Source organism: Triticum dicoccoides, chromosome 7B, assembly GCF_002162155.2.
Source record: "Triticum dicoccoides isolate Atlit2015 ecotype Zavitan chromosome 7B, WEW_v2.0, whole genome shotgun sequence".
NCBI lineage: Eukaryota > Viridiplantae > Streptophyta > Magnoliopsida > Poales > Poaceae > Triticum > Triticum dicoccoides.
In genome coordinates, this window is record NC_041393.1 from 400607182 (window position 1) to 400624903 (window position 17722).

Sequence of the window (17722 nt, forward strand, 5' to 3'; positions counted from 1 at the left end):
GACGCGCCCGGACGTGTCCGTGGGCAGTGACTGGGCACACCTCAAATTTGTCGTCCTGCATCCGCGTATCTCATATCGGGCGTCTTATATCCATACTACCCATGCACACGTTGATCTATCCTACATGATCAGACGATGGACAACAAAATTGAGCTGCAAAGAACACAAGATCGACTGCAAACGGACATAAACATACTTCATCACGTCCAAAAGATCACAGTTCATCCACGGACAAGTTCATAAACTTCTACAACTAAAACGATATAAACATTGAGGAGGAGGGGGGCCAGAATCACCACTTCCTCGTCGGGCCTTTGCCCGTCCGGTCGCCGGCGCAGCCTTAGGCGTCCGAGACTGGTGGAGGGTCTTGGTCGTCGGACGACGAGGTGCCGATGTCGCCGCTGTCGGATTTGGAGTTGGAAAGGACAACGAGCTCCTTCATCCGACGGACCGCCCTGTCCTGCTCCCGCTTCAGCCTTGCCACACGTGCCTCCTCCACCGTTGCCTCATTCGCCTCGCGCTCCGGCTGCTCAATGACTAGCCAGAGCGCCTTGGCGTTCTTCCCTCGGAGGCAAGCGTCCGTCTTCGACGCTGTGAGGGAGCGGTGGTACACCCAGGCGAGGAGACGCGCGTCCTCGTCGACGTCCGGCTTCGTCCCACGGCGGCGGCGCGCGGACTGCTCCGCCGCCTCCCTCTCCCGTACACGTTGCCTCTCGCGGCGCGCGCCTCCGACTCCGGAGTGCGCCTGCGAGCCGGAGGCGCGAGCACAAGCACCCAAAGGTGGTCGCATGCAGGAACGGACGACGGGGGAAGGAGACGATGCGGGGCCGGCGCAGACTACACTGACCAGGCGTCGCTGTGCGCGGGCCGGGAAGGTCCAGCTCCGGCGTCCACGCTGCGCCGGTGCGGCGACGCTCCAGATCCGAAGTTGCCACCGGTCTCGACCTTGGACCACTCCAGTGCAATGCGGAGGGCCATCTCCTCCTCATGGTCGAGCTCCAAGCCAGAGTCGCTGCCGTTGCTGCTCATGGTGGTGGATGGGATCGGAACCGGAGAGGGAGAGAGTGAGTTAGGGTTTGAGCTCGCCGTCCAGATTGGGGTTTTTTGTGGGGTCCGTGGTAGGCCGGACTTGTCAAGCGGACGCGCCCGGGCATGCCCGGGCCGCCCCATATCTTTCCTATATTGGGGCTGGATATGAGGGGTGCCGGTCAGCCCAGGCGTTTGAGACCCGTTTGAGAGGTCCGATTGGGTCAAATTTTTGTAACCGGGCAGTGACCAGATGGCCTGCCCGGGCATTTAAGACGGGTATGAGAGACCCGGCTGTAGATGCTCTAACTTCATATATCTGAGCATCACCATGTATTCATCGTACTTGTGTTTGCAACATGGGCAGTGATAGGCGACGGTCACCAAGCAGCCGCCCAATACAACTGTAGGCAGCCGTCGGATCTACCACCTGCGTCATCTTGTTCCTCCCTCCTCAATTCTTCCTTCCTTTCCAACGTGTCGGCGCACCAGAGCCGCACCAACAGCGCACACGTGAGAAAAACCCATGACGACCCCCCAACGTCGATGACCTTGCCAGCTCGCCGCCGCTCGCCATCCTCGCTCCCGAACAACCGCAGTTCGAGGAGCCCCCCATGGTTGCAACAAAAATCCCGACGCTTGTGGATGCTTCCCCGGTTGCCCGTTGCAGCGAAAAAAATCATGCGTCGTCATCGCCGGCCACACTCGCTATCGCCTTGTTGCAGCAAAAGAAGTCGCGGCCACACTTCATTGTCACTGGTTGTAGCAAATTTGAGTGCCGGTTGTAGCTTTCCTGCTGCCGGTTGCAGCCATACTTCATTATTGTTGGTTGTAGCATATCAGGGCACCGGTTGTAGCTTTCCTGCCACTGGTTGTAGCAAATCGCAGCACCGTCGCCCTAAATGCCATACTTTAAACATCTCTTGTTGTAGCAAAATCTGGCGCCGATGGTAGCTTCCCTCATTGCCCATTACAGCAAAACGTGGCACTGTCATCGCCAGCCATGCTCGATGTCGCCTAGTTGCAGCAAAATTGGGTGCGGTGGTAGCTTCCCCGGTACCGGTTGTGGCAAAAATGCAACACCATCGCCGCCGCCACAAAACACCGCCGCCCCTTGCAAAAACGGGCACCGACGGAGGAGTTGGGTGTGCGCCATGACCGTGACCAGAGGAGCCTGAGAGGAAAGTGGCGAGAAGAGAAATGGTGCCCCGAGCAGCGGGAGACGATGGAGCGGCGGGGAACGACAAGAGCTGTTGGGTGGTTACAATAGAAGGACATGGAGGCACACAGTAAGAAGCGAGGAACGAGCGGGGAGCTCGTGGCTTAGCACGATGCGGGGAATGGCGGGGGAAGCTCGCGACGTTGAGGTGGAAAATGGGAGGTGGGAGATGAGAGATGAGCACAAGAAGGTGGGAGGATAAGGTTAGACAGGGCGGTTACATGGGCCAACGAGAGGGGGGGATGGGCCACTCTGCGCTCGCGCTAGACACGTGACGAGGCGTGTGACTGGCCGGGCCGGCCGGCTCCAAACGTTTCCCTTGCAAGCCCTTCAAGGTGGATCTGTAAATCTCCCGCAACCGTCTGGATCGCGCTGTCCGGACCGTGGAAGCCATCCAACGCCGACAGGTCCAAGGGGCAGTCTGGACGTGATTTCTCCCGCAAATCGGAGACAAAAATGGTGGTGGTGGGGGGGGAGGGGGGTTGTGGGAGTTCGGACCGATCTCAATCCCGCTTCTGATCACCCTGGCCCATCAAAAAACCCTCCCTCCTCCCGCGCGCGCTCCCGCCCGGCGCCAGCTGCCCGCATTCATGCCGTTGTAGAGTGCGCTGCTCAACATTGAAGACGACTCAGGGCAGACGCGACCTCTCACTGCCTCCGCCATTGAAGCGGCGCGCCGGGCGAGGGCGTTGCCCGCAACGCGTCTCCGGTGTCCGGGCATGTTCAATGTCGGAGACTCGTACGAGACGGAACGAATATCTACCACGCCTGTTCAATGTCGTTGTCCATCCGTCTGCAGCCATTAAGCAGGCTCGCCAGTCGAGAAATCCACTCCGGCGCCGTGCATTAACGCACCCGGACACCGCCTTACCAGAATCCGCTATATAAAGGCGGCCACACCCAGCTAACGCCACACCACAACACCAGCCCCTCCACATCCTCCCTTCACTGCATCCGCCATGACCACCAGCGGGAAAACACTGTGGGACAGTCTGTTGCCGAAGATGAAGCACGCGGGGGCCACCCTTGTCGTCGTCTAGCATAGCCGCCGTGCCAGACGGATTGAGGCCGGCTTGTCGGCCAGCTCGCCCGAGGTCTCCGACGACGAGGACGACACCAAGATGGAGACGGGCTCCGACGACTCCGCCCCGGCTCCCGCGCCTCTTGTGCACGCCGGCTTCACCATGGAGCAGGCGAGGGCGCACTTCAACGCCTCCATGGTGGAGGTGCAGCCTGCGCCGGCGCCTCTGTCGGTGTTCCATCAGGCACAGGAGGAACAGATGTACAACATGTTCCTCCTGGAACAACACCGGCTAGCGGAGGGCCGAATGTATGGCGAGCGTGCGAGCAAGGAGGCCATGGCCATGGCGAACCCAACTTCGTGGCGGAGCAGTGTGCCATCTACGATGTCGTCTGCGCTCAAGCCGCCGCTTGCCAGGAAGCGATCGCCGCGGAGGCGCAGCTGCAGGCGGTCGCGGACGAGAACAACGGCAGTGTGCCTCCTAGGCACCGCCGACGAACCATCGGCCGGCCCGGTGAGACGAAGACAACGCCAGCGCCATCATTTCCATTGTGGACCTCACGTCCACTAGCGATGGACAGGCCGCGGACTCCTCCGAGGATGTGTAGGCCACGGGAGGCGGCAGTGCCTTGTGTCCCATGTGGGTCGGTCCGTCTCCCGTGTTCTACTCTTCCTCGCCGTAGACCGCACCTTCACTTAATCGGTCTTATCCCCGGTGCTCATGGAGAAGGTGGATGGAGGACGACACGGGCTTGGACGCTGGGCACAGCCGCCGTAGGATAGAGGCGGGTCTTTTTCTTTTGTTCTAAATGTAATTAAATCCATCATGTTTGTATGAAATCCGTCATGTTTGTACAAAATCCAGCCGTGTTTGCATGAATTTCATCCAGTTTGTTAAAAAGAAGTTTGAAATGTATGCTTGGATGCCGTGCTCTGGCATCTATGTCCGTGGACTAAGAGTGTGTTGGTTTGTGTCCAGGCTCGAAGCTGCCTGGCCTGAAGCCTGGGCATTGTTTGGTTTGTGTCCTGGTGACAAGAAGACTAGCCTGGCCTGGGCCATCCCGAGAAGTGATTAGCCTGGTGAAAAGGTGCTAGGCTTGCTTAGCCTGACCCGGGCAACCAGAATGGGACGCCTGGGATTGCTAATTGCAACTGCCTTGGCCAAATAAAGAAATCAGCCACTCGAGACTAGTACCTCATTATTGCTTAATATTTTATCCTGGCCACATCCTAGAACCAAACAGCATCCTCCCAGGCGTGCCTGGCCAGGACAAAAACCAATTGATTCCCAGGCTACGATTTTTGTCAGGCATAGTGCCCAGGGCACCAACCAAACTAGCCCTAATCCCATGCCAGGTTGCCACCGATCATTTCTTCCACAGAAAAGAAAGCATGCGACTAATGGGTCACAGAGCTAGCAGCCTAGCAACAAGAACTTATTACTCATCAATTAATTGGGCGTACGCCGTGGTTACCAGGATGTTACAAAGAACATATGAGAACAAACTTCGTTCTGCTTTTGGACATCACGCGATCATATCTGTAATTCACAACATCAGTAACTCACGAACCGGCATGCCATCCCATCCCGTCTTCCTAGAGATGGCCGAGAATACAGACACAACAATCCAGCGAAGAATGGACAGACAGCAGCAGTACTTCAGGCGTGGCCAGCTTACACATGCATTAGATAACAGCTGCCACGCAACCAGCGGACATGAACTCCTAATTGAGAAAATCTTTCATAGGATCGTCATGGCGGACTCTCGTCATACGGTAGGCCTCCATGTCTTCGGCGGTGACCTCGTCGTTCCACTTCACATTGTACTTCCTCTTTCTTTCGTCCATCTCTTCCTTCTTCCTCTTTGCCTCCTATATCATACAAAAAGAAATAGCTTCAGCACCAGTAACAATGAATCAACAAAGAAGATGCAAAGGTTGAATAAGAGATGCTAACCTTCTTTAAGGATTCCTCAAGCAACTTCTGGTCCAGAACAAGATCCTGAGGAATATCTGTTCCCCAAGTGGCTAGTTTCTTTTCTTCTTGTCGTACAGGTTCCTCTGCACCACGTAATTCAAGTTAACTTGAGTTGTTCATGATCATGGTAGAGTAACACCTAGGTTGATTTACCAGTATAATAAACTAAGCTAACATGAATAAACTGAAATCTGGGAATACTTTCTTAACTAGACAAGTTTCAGATAAATAGGAGAAGCACCTTCTTGTCTCACAAAACAGATCGCCGTGCAGTTGACTATAGCATGACCTAATATTTAATACAATTTGGTGCTTTTTTCAACAGCAATGGTTTTATCCTCTATGCTAAAGATATGATTTCACGAGAAAAAAAATCACTTTACGGTGCAACATTATCTAGGCATGCACAAATATAAGCCAAAATAATTGCTCAACAACACACCTTCGGCGGCCTCCTTGCGGGCCATATTTTCCCTCATCAAATCAGCTGATGCTTCAGCAGCCTCGATTCCAGCAAGGCCTGTGCAGTAACTATTTTTAATAGTCTGCTTGCAGCACTTATAGCCCCATTGATGATCTTTCCACCATGAACCCCACACTGTTGTGTGGTTATTAATTAGGACATCCTCTTCATATTTGCTCTTAGGAAGAGCTACATCCTGTAGAATAAATTTTTTATATACATTAGACCTCGAGACTGAGAAAGAGTGTTAACAGTTGAACTAGAATGATAGCATCCAATCTTAACTGTGGAAACAAAATAGCTGGCATCAAGTAAAATAAAATTCAGTTCTAAATTTATTTTAAATGATAAAACAATAGCCAATACTATAGGGTAATCACAACTAACATGAGAGCCCTATAAAACTACATTCCAAGTTAATTGGTCAACAATTACAGTATTCATCTTATTTTGAGAAGTTCAGGAGACACATGGTTATTTTTGGTATCCAATGACACCCATCGCTTACGACTGCATATAACAAACCTCAAGATTATCATCATCTTTTCATGCAACCCGCTGCAGTTAGCTGGTCTTGTCAGGTCTAGGATTGTAACAGTGCATATAAAATCATCTATAGTGAAACCATAGGGTGCTGCAATATATGGTGTGGGGTTAAGAAAACAGTCACACAGAAGATTGTTCACACCATATAATTGATGCGAATCTTCAAAACATTATAATCAAAACCAACCTCAGATCATAGCAACAGAAGAACAGCAAATGATTATAAAGGTATATAATTATTAATAGGCAGCACTCCGTATTATGTACCAACCTGTCCTTTGATTATGCGACCAGTCCGGTCATACTCAATCTCTTTCTCACTTTGCCCAAGAAGAAGCTCACGAGGGATTGGTTCGTCAGATGCAGCATTCCCATACTTCTCCATAATTTTGTCCTTGCTTTCAGATTTCAACTTCTCCTTCTTGATCTTGAAACTCTTGTACAGTAGTTCAGCTTGAGATGGTGCTGCTTGCATATGGAAATCCTGCCCCTTGTCAAAAGCCTCCCATGCATGGACATTGAGTTGCTTGAACTCCAGAGCTTGTCCACTGAGTCTATTTTGGTTATCACCCTGCATCATAATAATATATCAGAATACTGAAGCTGATAGCATAGCCAGGAGGAGATTTGGCAGAACTTTGAACAGTGTAAGGAATTTAACTTGTATGTTCTCTATCACTTACAACATAGAATTTATCATTGGGGTCTGCATCTGGCAAAGGATCCTCACGCATGGAGCGGGTTTTTGGATCATAATATGCAGAGTTCACATCAAGATTCAGAAGATACTTTGCAGTGTCTTCTCTGATACGCAAATTCCTGTGAAGATCAATAATAAACATATGCATTAGAACCGATCCTCATACATCTCAGGTTCACATGATCTAGTATAATCTAGAATTTTAAAGGGACAACATTTGTATTCAACAAGGACATACCTCACAGTTCCAGTGCTTCCACCGCCTGTTGTGCGCACACGCTTCTCTACCTTGGCAAAATCCATTTGAGCGCTCTCATCAACTTTAGCCTCATCTATCTTCAGGCCATCTTCTTCATCCTCTTCACTGCCCACATTCTCACCATCCTGTTCGCCGTCCTTCTCCTCGAGCTTCTTGAGCTGTTGTTCTTTCAGGAACTTTTTCCTGGCCTCTTCTCTAGCTTCATAATCTTGGATAACACGAGTGTAGGTTGATGTGTCATAACCATTCCAACGGTCACGCTTGCCATCATAATCAAGCTCAAACGACTCAACTTTCTCATCCGGTGCTATATTCATATTAGTATATTTAGCTCCAACATTCCGAGGTCGATCCATGCATTCCTTCTTATTGTGAGTCATGGCTCCACAGCTGAAATATCAAGAGACATTATCTGTAAGAAATGCTTGACTACAGAGTCTAAAGAACACCCATGCTAAGTAGAATGTCTTTGGACTTCATTACGAAGTCATGGTAAGGACTAACAAGAAAATCCACATAACAATGGGCATCAATGCTGGACGAAAACTAGCAGATGAACACCACACTTACTTTTCGCAAGCACCTTTTCTGTATTTGTTGGCCTGGAAAAGCCTGGCACCCCTATCGTACCATGCTTTTGTGTAATTCGGATCCGACTTCCATTTCCGCTGATGCTTCAAACTCTGAAACCCATCCACCCAGCAAATAGTCAGGGATCCACTAACCAAATCATCCCCCGCCATAAAAACTACTCCCTCCGTTCCTAAATATAAGTCTTTTTAGAGATTTCACTATGGAGTACATACGAATGTATATAGACATATTATAGAGTATAGATTCATTCATTTTTCTCAGACTTATAGAGTATTTAGGAACAGACGGAGTAGAACTTTAATAGGACATGCAACAACTTACCGGCTTCTCAGCGTTGAGATACCATGGGGCCGAGGACATATACTGCGGGATGTGAGGGTTAATTTCGTTTCCATCCTCGTCGACTTCGGCAGGGGCCAGCCCCGCCTTACGCGCCTCCTCAAGCTCGAGCTGCTTCCGGTGGTCCTCACGAGACTTGAACGATACTGACATCAACGCAAAAATCACAGCAATAAGATAACTGTCGACGGAAATTCGACACACCGGTCAACAAATTAGGCAACGAAAACCCCGCGCGGCCCCCTACGAAACCATAATTCCCTTCGAATCGAAATCAATTCTGCCGTGGAATATGTCCCCGGATCTAAAATCGGATAGAGTCCGCGCGGCTGACGATGCGAAATCCGATCCGGCGAGAGCCGATCTAGGGTTAGGGTAAGGAGACGATCGACTCACCTGAAGCGGTCGCCATGGCGCCTGCCTCTCCTAGTCTCGCCGGCGCTACGCGGCGCGACGACGAACGGCGGCGCGATAACGAGAGACGAGGAGAGAGGGGAACGCACCCAAACGAATTTGGAGGATTTTTTTTTCCTTTTCTTCGCAGTGCCAGTTTATTACGTGGCGGCTAACCCACAACAAGGTGGGTCAGACTCGGAAGCCGGCAATCCACGGTTACCGCCATAGTGAGAAACGTGGACCGTCAAAGCCCAGTAATCCATCCCGGCTCGTTTGGGGCCAGGGAAGAGCCCACAAAGGCCCAACTGCGGCGCCCCAACCCCACCTTCCGCAACGACCCACACAGATAGGACTCGCCGGCTGCTTCGCCGTCCCCTCGCCGTCGCGTCGCGCACAGGCTCTGAAACCCTACGCACCAAAACCAGCCACTCCCAATGGCGGCCGCGACGGCGACCGCTGCCGCACCGGCCGTGTTCGCCCCGGCGCTCGTCTCTCCCCTATCGCGCCGCGCCTTCTTCCCGCTCCCCCGTCGCGCCGGTCAGCCCGCCATCCCTCGGTCGCTGCGGTAATCCCGTACCACCTCGCCCTTTTTCTCTGTATTTTATTGAGGATTTTACGGGTGGACGCGATAAATCTTTTTAATTCTTGCCGGGAACTGAAGACTCTTGGCGTCGGCGCCCCCGAGGAGATGCGGGGTGGCCGTGAATGCGGCGGCGGCAGGGGCCGCTGACTTCAACGACGATGAGAGCTCTTATGAGGTAGACGCTGAAATGGGCTACATGACAAGATTTCTATCTAATATTGTGCACTTGCTGAACCTGTGTTCTGATTTTGTGCTGTTTGGGGTTAGATTCTGGGCATTACCCCACTCGATAGCTTCGACAACATGAAGCTAGCATACAAGAGGAAGCGCAAGGAAGCGGAGGAGACAGGAGATGAGGACTTCTTGGCCAAGGTTATGCAGTGTTTTGAAGATTTGAGTGATTTTGGCTTGCACGCCTTATTAGTTTTGTTGTGGTGCACTAATGGTGGAGCTATTGGGATTTCAGCTGGAGAAAGCGTATGACACTGTGATGATGCAGCAGCTGCAGTATAGGAAGAAGGGGGTCACATATGGATCGGTTGAGGTAGGCTGTTATGGCGTGCATGGATCCTGATTTTTCATAATTGGGACACTAACAAGTTACAAGATACGCACTGCATTAGTTACCATATGTAGATGTTTATATATCCTATTTGTAGAAGGATAAAATGGAGTAATTAAGCATATCCTATAGAAGGCATTGTTGGTCAAAAGGTACGGTGCGGTTATACCTTATGAAGATAAGACTATAACTGCATTATAAATATCCTAGGAAATGTACAGATGGATAGACTTGTAGGTTGAAACCATCTAAGTCCTTTCATCCTAATGTTCTCCACTTAATATGATCTTCTTCATTACTTGTCTCACTTACTTTCTGAATGTCAGGTATCAAAGGATATCAAGTATGCTGACAATCAACCAATAGTTCCTTGGGGACCTAGGTACATTTAACTCAAGTTCAATATAAGGAATTTCTATTTCCTTGTTCCGTCGACATTATTTTTTCTTGGTTCACTTGATTTTTGTGATTCACGTTATGAAAATGGCAAATTCATTCCCTTTATTACCCATGAGTGTCGTCATGAAAATGTTGCTGGACAATTTTAACTTAGCAAGTCAGCATGATAAGCAGGTCTATCCCCCAAGCGTGCATTGCCCTGTTTAGTTCAGCCATCTCCATGTTTATGCGTTTAATTTGGTACCAAGGACCAATACTCTTATTCTATATGGGCAGCATGACTTTTTTGTTGACAAGGACATGTGCACCAAGCACTTGTAATTTGAACTAAACAGCAGCATGCATGTGAAGTTAATACTATTGATAAGTTTATGCATCTTGCAGACTCTCCAAATCAGCAGTAAAGGATGTGCGCATAAATATGGCAATATCAGCAGCAATTGTATGATCTTAACACATTCCTAGCTATTGCTGATCTATTCACTGTTATGTTTTTATGCTTTTCAGAGTCTACTTTCTGGTTATTGTGACTATCACGTCCATATGATTATTCTCATAACAAATTCGATTGATTTGAAGTTACCAACTCTAAAATATACTTAGGATAAGTTGTAATGCTTGAGCGTGCATTTGAAATTTCTGCATGCATTTTAATTTATTGTTGTTATCAGTTAAGAAGTTACACCATCCTCCTAGTTAAAAGTCGATGCCGTATTAGCCTAAAAGTCTGGTGTTCAATACTTCTCATTTTGTGTTCTTTGGGTAATGTTTCCATTAAAATGCCCTTATTAAGTATTGAATGCCAGGAATTACCTCTCTGAATCTCTTCAACAAAGTCTTTGTCTAAATGCTCGTATGTCTCCCTCGCCAATTTGTTAAGGCCTAACATATCAAAAACTAAGGTGTTGATATTTTCCTCATCTTGTGTGCCCAAAGTTCAAATGCATCTATTTGGACAAATGAAATTATGTTTATGGATGTTTATTCCTTGACTAGAAATGCATCTTTATTTTGCAAAAGATGTTTATTTCAGTTATATTGCAGGTTGTTTGCATTGCTATCATCGGTAATGCGGACTGGAAGCCTTTGCAGTTCTTGTGTTTTGCTTTCTTCTACAGAATACTTCAGAAGCTGAGGGTTACTGAGCCACCAATAACTCCAATATATAATGTGAGACCATTTCCTTGTCACTTACTAGCCTATAATTAGCACATTACTGTACAGTGTTGAACCATTGTTGTCTGCGTGGATTTTATATGTATTCAGGAGTTTAACATAATCATGTTTTCTGGTGCTTTCTGCAGGAGTATGGTGAGGTTGAGGGAAGAGGGGTACGAATGGCAAAACGTGTCTTCCGCGCTTTGGGTTTGATATTTGGATGTGTATTCGCTGCGTCCCTGGTCAGTGTTGTTATCTTACACAATGCATTGCTGCTAGATTCTTCTTGGGTTTTCCTGCTGCAATGTCATCTACGACCGCTTGTAGTTTCTGTTTGCATTTTGGTTGACTATTCTGTCTGCTATTCTTTTCAGGGTTATACAATAGCTCTTAACTTGGTTGAGTTATCTTGGCAGCAGACTCCCCGTATTGTTTATTACTACCAGGTATAGTTAACATCAGTGTGCACTAGCTTTTTTCATATAAAATGTGAAGTGTGTGTAGATGCATCAGCTATATTGTACTCCCCCCGTCCTAAAATAAGGGTCTCAACCTTAGTAAAACTTTGTACTAAAGTTAACATAAAGTTGAGACACTTATTTTGGGACGGAGGGAATAGAACCATAGTGATCTGTGAGTTGAGCACACTTGTTCATGGAGGGTAGCGTTCCATGTCAACAATGTGCATGCTGGCTAGATTAACTTTTGGTCCTTGGCTGCATCACATCATCTAATGCTCACTTGTGATGTATTAAATTATTGTGTGTAATTATTTGTTTCAGGAGTTGATTGTTACAGCAGCTGCCTCTGTTCTGCTGTGCATCACGGCTTCGTACTACCGATAAAGAGTACTGGAGGAATTATATCCTGGCTTAGAAAACCTTTGGATGTTAGGACGAGGTGGGCAGCTTTTGGTGAGACTCCACTCTTGTGTAGTGGTGTCACATTAGGGAAAAGCCAAGACGCGGACACAAAATTTTCAAATATACGTACTTGTGCCAGCATTTGAGGTAGAGAATTTTGGGTGCATGCTTCTGTTTGAACAATTGTGGAACTCACTGTGCAAAAGGCGATGGCTGGTGAACATATTTTGTGTGCATATTTAGCGGTGTAATGTATGAAATTGAAAACATATCTGATTCTTATCCGTATGAAGACTGATGGGTCCTTTAAGCCATCTGCTTGAGGTTTGTTTTGGTGTTGTCAGCAAACATGGCTTACGTGTACTGTACTCCCCCCTTTCCAAATTAATTCAAGTTCTAGGTTTCTCTAAGTCAAACTTCTTTGACTTTGATCAAGTCTACTGAAGTTCTAGGCCTGTCATAATTGAGTACGTACTTGCTTGTCGCAGCTAGTCTGGTCTAGAAATGTGGCTGCACATCTTTAAATCTGAAGCTGCACAAAATTCGTGCAGTTTGCAACTACTCAGTTAACCACTAGATAAAGAAAGATGAAACAGTCAATGTCCAGCATCGTTTGTGTAGGAGTAACAGTTTTCCAGCGCTCACTAAGAAAAGTTCATTCTTAACCAAGGTGTTTTTCAAGCCCTAGGCGCTGAGCAAGCGTTGTGCCTCTGCTTAGTGCAATGACAGCTTAAGCGACGCCTTTCTGTACGGATGTCGTACGGGCAGGACAGGAAAGGGCGCCCAAAAATCAATTTCCAAAGCAAGTAAGACATGTACAAGCCTTTTTTTTTTTTTGAGGGAAAAGGCATGTACAAGCCTAAAATAGCAAGCATATTGGGGAAGGAGAGACGATGAGGAGCTCAAGATGGGGGAAGGAGAAGAAAGCTGGCAGCGACGAGCTCAGGGAAGAGAAGCCACCAGGCTCCAGCCTAGACGAGGAGGAGCCTGGGAACCGAGAAGAAGGGGAAGGACTAGGGTCGAGGTCGGGGGAGGGGAGCTCAAGATCCAGCCACAGCGCTAGGTCGGGGAAGAAAGCACGATGCGCAAGGTCAGACTTGCTCTCCTTTGTTTCTCTCACCCTCTCCTTTTGACTAATCCTAGCGCGCTCAATTTTTCACTGTTCTTAACTGAAGAAATACATAACCAAAGCGTTTGACACAGTTGCGTTGACACTTGAAATTTTGAACTAACACATTTTCGCCCCTCTCTGGTTTCAACCAAGAGAACTCACACGTGTACCAAACCAAAAAACTTTGAAGTACCAAAGGGTTCCGATTGTCTTGTACTTCTATTCAATTAGAACCAACTGATTCAGAAGAAAAAACAACCAAGAAATAGTTAAATGGTATGCTTTATAGCTACCAAATTTCACATCAACAACATCAGAATATAACAAAATGGTTATTTACCAGTTAGTTACAAAAGAATGGGACAATTTCTCTCTTTCTCGAGAAGCTGAATTGCAGCAAAGTAAATACACCTATACAAAAAAGCATTATCTAGAACAAGCTCGCCTCCTGAAACCATAATCCCAATTTGTATGTATTCTAACACTTGAATGCAAGTAATGCTGACGCTATGGAGACCGTGCATCCACCGGTCAAGAGAATCAACCACTGTTACCAAGCCCAGCCATCATCCCCGTAAATGTGGCTACTGCAAATCCAAGCACCGCGCCAGCAAAAACCTGATAAGATACCTCAGAGTCAATAAATACATATGTGAGACCAAGAATGTTGAATATGTCCCATGGTTTCTTGCACTTTCATCAGGTAAGAAGCAAATATGATGGGATAGGGACTAATCGCTTCATGCACTTGTGTACAAGTAACATGTGTTAGTTCATGAAGAATTAGGCATTCATCTTCCTTAGCATGGTTGATAAGGGAGCAACAGATCAAACCTGAGGAGGCGTGTGTCCTATGAGCTCTCGCAGCGGTCTTGTTTCAGCAAGTGGATGCTCTGATGGTAGCTCGTATACAATTTGATTCAAGACCTAGCAATTTATTTAAAACAAGTTATAACTGAAAGGAGATAGAAGCATCGCCAGAAGAGCAGAAAAATAGTGAATATACTCAACTTAAAATTATGGTGCTTCCCAGGTTATGCATATATATGGACTTAATAATAGCATGGCCTCTTAGGTTCACAAATTTTAACTAAAGGCACTGGTCACCAATGACTTCTGTGGTAAAATGTTACTCCATGAGCTATTTAAGTGGACACAATTTGTTGTTCATCACCTAATTTGTTACTTCAAATAATGTTACTCCTTCTGTGGTAAAATGTTACCTCAAATAGCGAGTATAATTTGTTGTATGAACTATTTAAGTGGACATAAGCAACAAAACAAGCAAGGAAGTACATACGGTACTCACTAATGAGACTACAAAGTGTTACAACATGTCAACAATGCAATAAAGCCTAGATTGTTCTAGGCTTCCAGCTAGATTTGCACTTCTCTAGCTGAATAAGAGACTGTAGTTTTAGCAATGGGCCACCACTTGCCATTCATAAAGTTGTTCGTTGCTACCAGTATTTATCTGACATAATCCTTTGCGTCCATAAATTATTTTACTATTGAGTAGTTACAAATATTTGAAGGTTTCAGATAGTACCTCTGCTTGCCTCCCTGCATGTAGCCTAACACCAAAAGCATCATACATCACCTGCAAATTTGCATTGCCAGAAAGATGGCTTTAGCGAAGATGATGAAAAAAAAAGTAGCGCATATGTAATGCAGAGTGCTGCATTTTCAGAAGATGACATGGAATCATAAGCAACATGGCAAGCTCGTCGGGATACCACTATGCAAGACGTAGGGGAGTTAAAAAAAATACAGCCGTGAGATTAGGCGGAGAGACTATCCGTTTGTATGGTTGTACCTTGTGATGAACTCCTCCACACGATTGATTTTCAGTACTACTTATGCACAATAGGGGTGATTTTCTCATGCTTGCCACTGTCCTACTTTCTACTTGTTTGCTCAGGTTCGCAAACAAAGTCAGACAATATCACCACCATGGCCACACCATGCCCCCAACCACATATATTATCTCCTCTATGTGATCAGAGATTTCAGGTGTTTGTGTTTAAGGCGCTTGCATTTTCTTCTCATGTGTACTGTACTTTCTATTATACTCCCTCCGTCCCATAATATAAGAGCGTTTTTGACACTACACTGGGACGGAGGGAGTAGTAATAACTGAACCAAGATATGCCGTCTTTAGGTTTTCTACTAAAACTTCGGTCTTGACTAAAATTTAGCTACTGAAGTGATCCAAGAAATGAACGAAATGATGTGTAGGTTTACCATATTATTTACTAGAAAAGGATACTACTCGTCAGATCGACGACTCATCATCGAAAGATCCAACATTTCTAACAGCTTGAACAATCAAGAGAGAAACAGGGCTAACCACAGAGGCGAAGATGGCAGCGGTGGCGAAGAGCGAGCTGCTGAACCCTTCCTGTAGGCCGATGGCGACTGCGAGCGCGGTGACGGTGGCCGAGTGCGAAGACGGCATCCCCCCGGACCCCACCAGCTGCTTCGCGTCCCACCGGTTCTCCTTGTACCTACGCACGCGCGCACGGATCCCGTGACGGAGAGCTCAGATCCAGCCGGCGCCGGATGGCAGGGTAGGGCGGGTGAGGCGAGCGAGAGAGAGGCGTACCATGTGGTGAAGACCTTGATGGACTGGGCGATGGCGAAGGCCAGGACGGCGGCGATGAGCGGGCAGTTGCCGAACACGGCCAGGTAGGAGAAGGCGGGCGACGCCGCGGGCGGAGGCTGCGCGGCGGAGGCGGCGTCTCCCATCGCGGCCGGCTGGTTCTAGAAGCTTCCACCCTCCGCCTCTTCCTCCTTGCGAGAAGAGAAGATCCGTGTCGGCTCCGACACGCTCACCCGCCGCGGTGCAGTCGACCCAGTCAGTGCTAGGCGAGGTGCCGGCGATTGGAGATTTTGGAAGCGTCCGAGCTGGCAAAATGGGCCCGGGCAGCTGTTAGGGTTGATGGACAAGTGAAGTCACCATATCATGTGAACACACATGATACCGCATCTCAAAATTCAAAATTGCAAAGTCCATTGGCGCTGGGAACCAGGGGGAAAGACAATTTAGTGGTGCTGGGAATCAAGGGAAGGGTTTGTGACGGCAGAAGAAAGCACCTCAGAGTTGAGAGGGGAGAAGGGGCTAGAAATCGCAAGATCTTTGGGTCGCCCTAAAATGATTTTGTGAAAACTTAAAGGCGGGCAGAACATACTACCTCCGTCTAGGTGAATAAGTCATTCGCGTAGTTCTAGGTCATCGATTTGAGGAATTAAATATGTGTTATATGTCATGAAAAGTATATCACTAGATTTCTACATGGATGTAGTTTCTAAATATATATTTTTTATCACATATAATACATATTTAGATAGTTAAATCGTCGATCTAGAACTACGTGAATGACTTATTCACCGAGACGGAGGTAGTATCCCCTAAAGCATATCGCAAATTTAAGAATACTAATCATACATACTCCCTCCGTCCGGGTTTATTAGGCCTAAAGACAACTTTTCTTAGACCAAGACATATAGTAATTTGCGCACATTAACTCTTCCATTTCACTCCCAATGCACTCTCTCACATGCATGCAGCCAATAAAAAAACACGCATGAAGTGTATTAATTTTCCAGCCATGGCACCAACAACAATGACTTTCAACAACCATGGCACCTTTCTAAAACGAGGCCTTGTAAAAAGGGACATGCTTGTGATGCTGAGAGGCCTAATAAACCCGGACGGAGGGAGTAGTTCCCACTACGAAGTTCATCACTACACATCGGAGTTCATACATAGCTAAAAGGGATAATTGTTTCTGTGCCCTTAGTTGGGTCACCCTCGACTGATTTGCCCCTAATTTTGGAAAACACGCGGTCTTGCCCAGTTTTGACCGCTCCCCTTGCGTTTTTGCCCTTCCGGCACGTCTCCGTCCAAACGACGCGTTACTTTGGACACCGCTTGCCCCCGTGCTCACTCGCACTCCCTCATTCCCCACTCTTGCTCTCTCTTTTCCCCTCTGACGAACCCTAAATTGCGGCGCCGAGTGGCGGGCGGCCAGATCCATTGTGCGGGGGGCCAGATCCATTGCAAGGTGATGGGGGAGAGTGAAGAAAGCGTCGGCGGTGGCCGCTGCGGTGGTAGGAACAGCACACATCCACTGTAGCACGGAGAAGGCTGTTGTGGCGGCACCAACGACGACAAGGGAAGCTCCTGTGGCGGATCTGCACCAACGGCGAGAAGCGGCGGCGGATCTGCACCAACAGCGACAACCGGGGGCGGATCTGCACGGCAAATCCCCCCAGGGTTAGCAGCAAACCTGATTTTCCCAGTTTTTTCAGATGAGATTTGCTTGTATTTAGGGTTTAGTCTAAAGTTTGTGTGTTTTGTCCCTGGATATTGTTCCCCCATAGGATGGATCCAGCTACATCGTTCTTTCTTTCAGTTCGAATGGAGACCACTGTTCTATTTTCTGCTGGTACAAAAGGAAAAGATTGTGGATTCACTTTTTCTTTAGTTGTGGGCATCACTA

At 47.7% G+C, this 17722-nt stretch overlaps 3 protein-coding genes across 3 annotated transcripts; 1 reads left to right on the top strand and 2 right to left on the bottom strand.

The window, feature by feature from the left end:
* Positions 1–4681: 4681 nt before the first annotated feature.
* LOC119336711 (pre-mRNA-splicing factor SLU7-like) lies at positions 4682–8699 on the bottom strand. Its single transcript, XM_037608780.1, has 9 exons — positions 8542–8699; positions 8128–8291; positions 7783–7895; positions 7192–7602; positions 6937–7072; positions 6525–6824; positions 5687–5903; positions 5224–5327; positions 4682–5138 (listed from the first exon to the last, which is right to left on the bottom strand). Exons 1-9 carry the CDS (start codon positions 8555–8557, stop codon positions 4992–4994), a joined length of 1608 nt encoding a protein of 535 aa, XP_037464677.1. The 5' UTR covers positions 8558–8699; the 3' UTR covers positions 4682–4991.
* A 174-nt stretch (positions 8700–8873) lies between these two features.
* LOC119336712 lies at positions 8874–12435 on the top strand. The gene is made up of 10 exons (XM_037608781.1): positions 8874–9106; positions 9203–9299; positions 9392–9496; positions 9591–9668; positions 10013–10068; positions 10470–10527; positions 11130–11255; positions 11390–11485; positions 11618–11689; positions 12026–12435. The coding sequence occupies exons 1-10, from the start codon at positions 8976–8978 to the stop codon at positions 12086–12088; spliced, it is 882 nt and encodes a 293-aa protein (XP_037464678.1). The 5' UTR covers positions 8874–8975; the 3' UTR covers positions 12089–12435.
* A 1048-nt stretch (positions 12436–13483) lies between these two features.
* On the bottom strand, positions 13484–16125 carry LOC119336713 (uncharacterized membrane protein YuiD-like). The gene is made up of 5 exons (XM_037608782.1): positions 15823–16125; positions 15568–15724; positions 14767–14817; positions 14052–14144; positions 13484–13835 (listed from the first exon to the last, which is right to left on the bottom strand). Exons 1-5 carry the CDS (start codon positions 15963–15965, stop codon positions 13758–13760), a joined length of 522 nt encoding a protein of 173 aa, XP_037464679.1. The 5' UTR covers positions 15966–16125; the 3' UTR covers positions 13484–13757.
* Positions 16126–17722: the final 1597 nt, after the last annotated feature.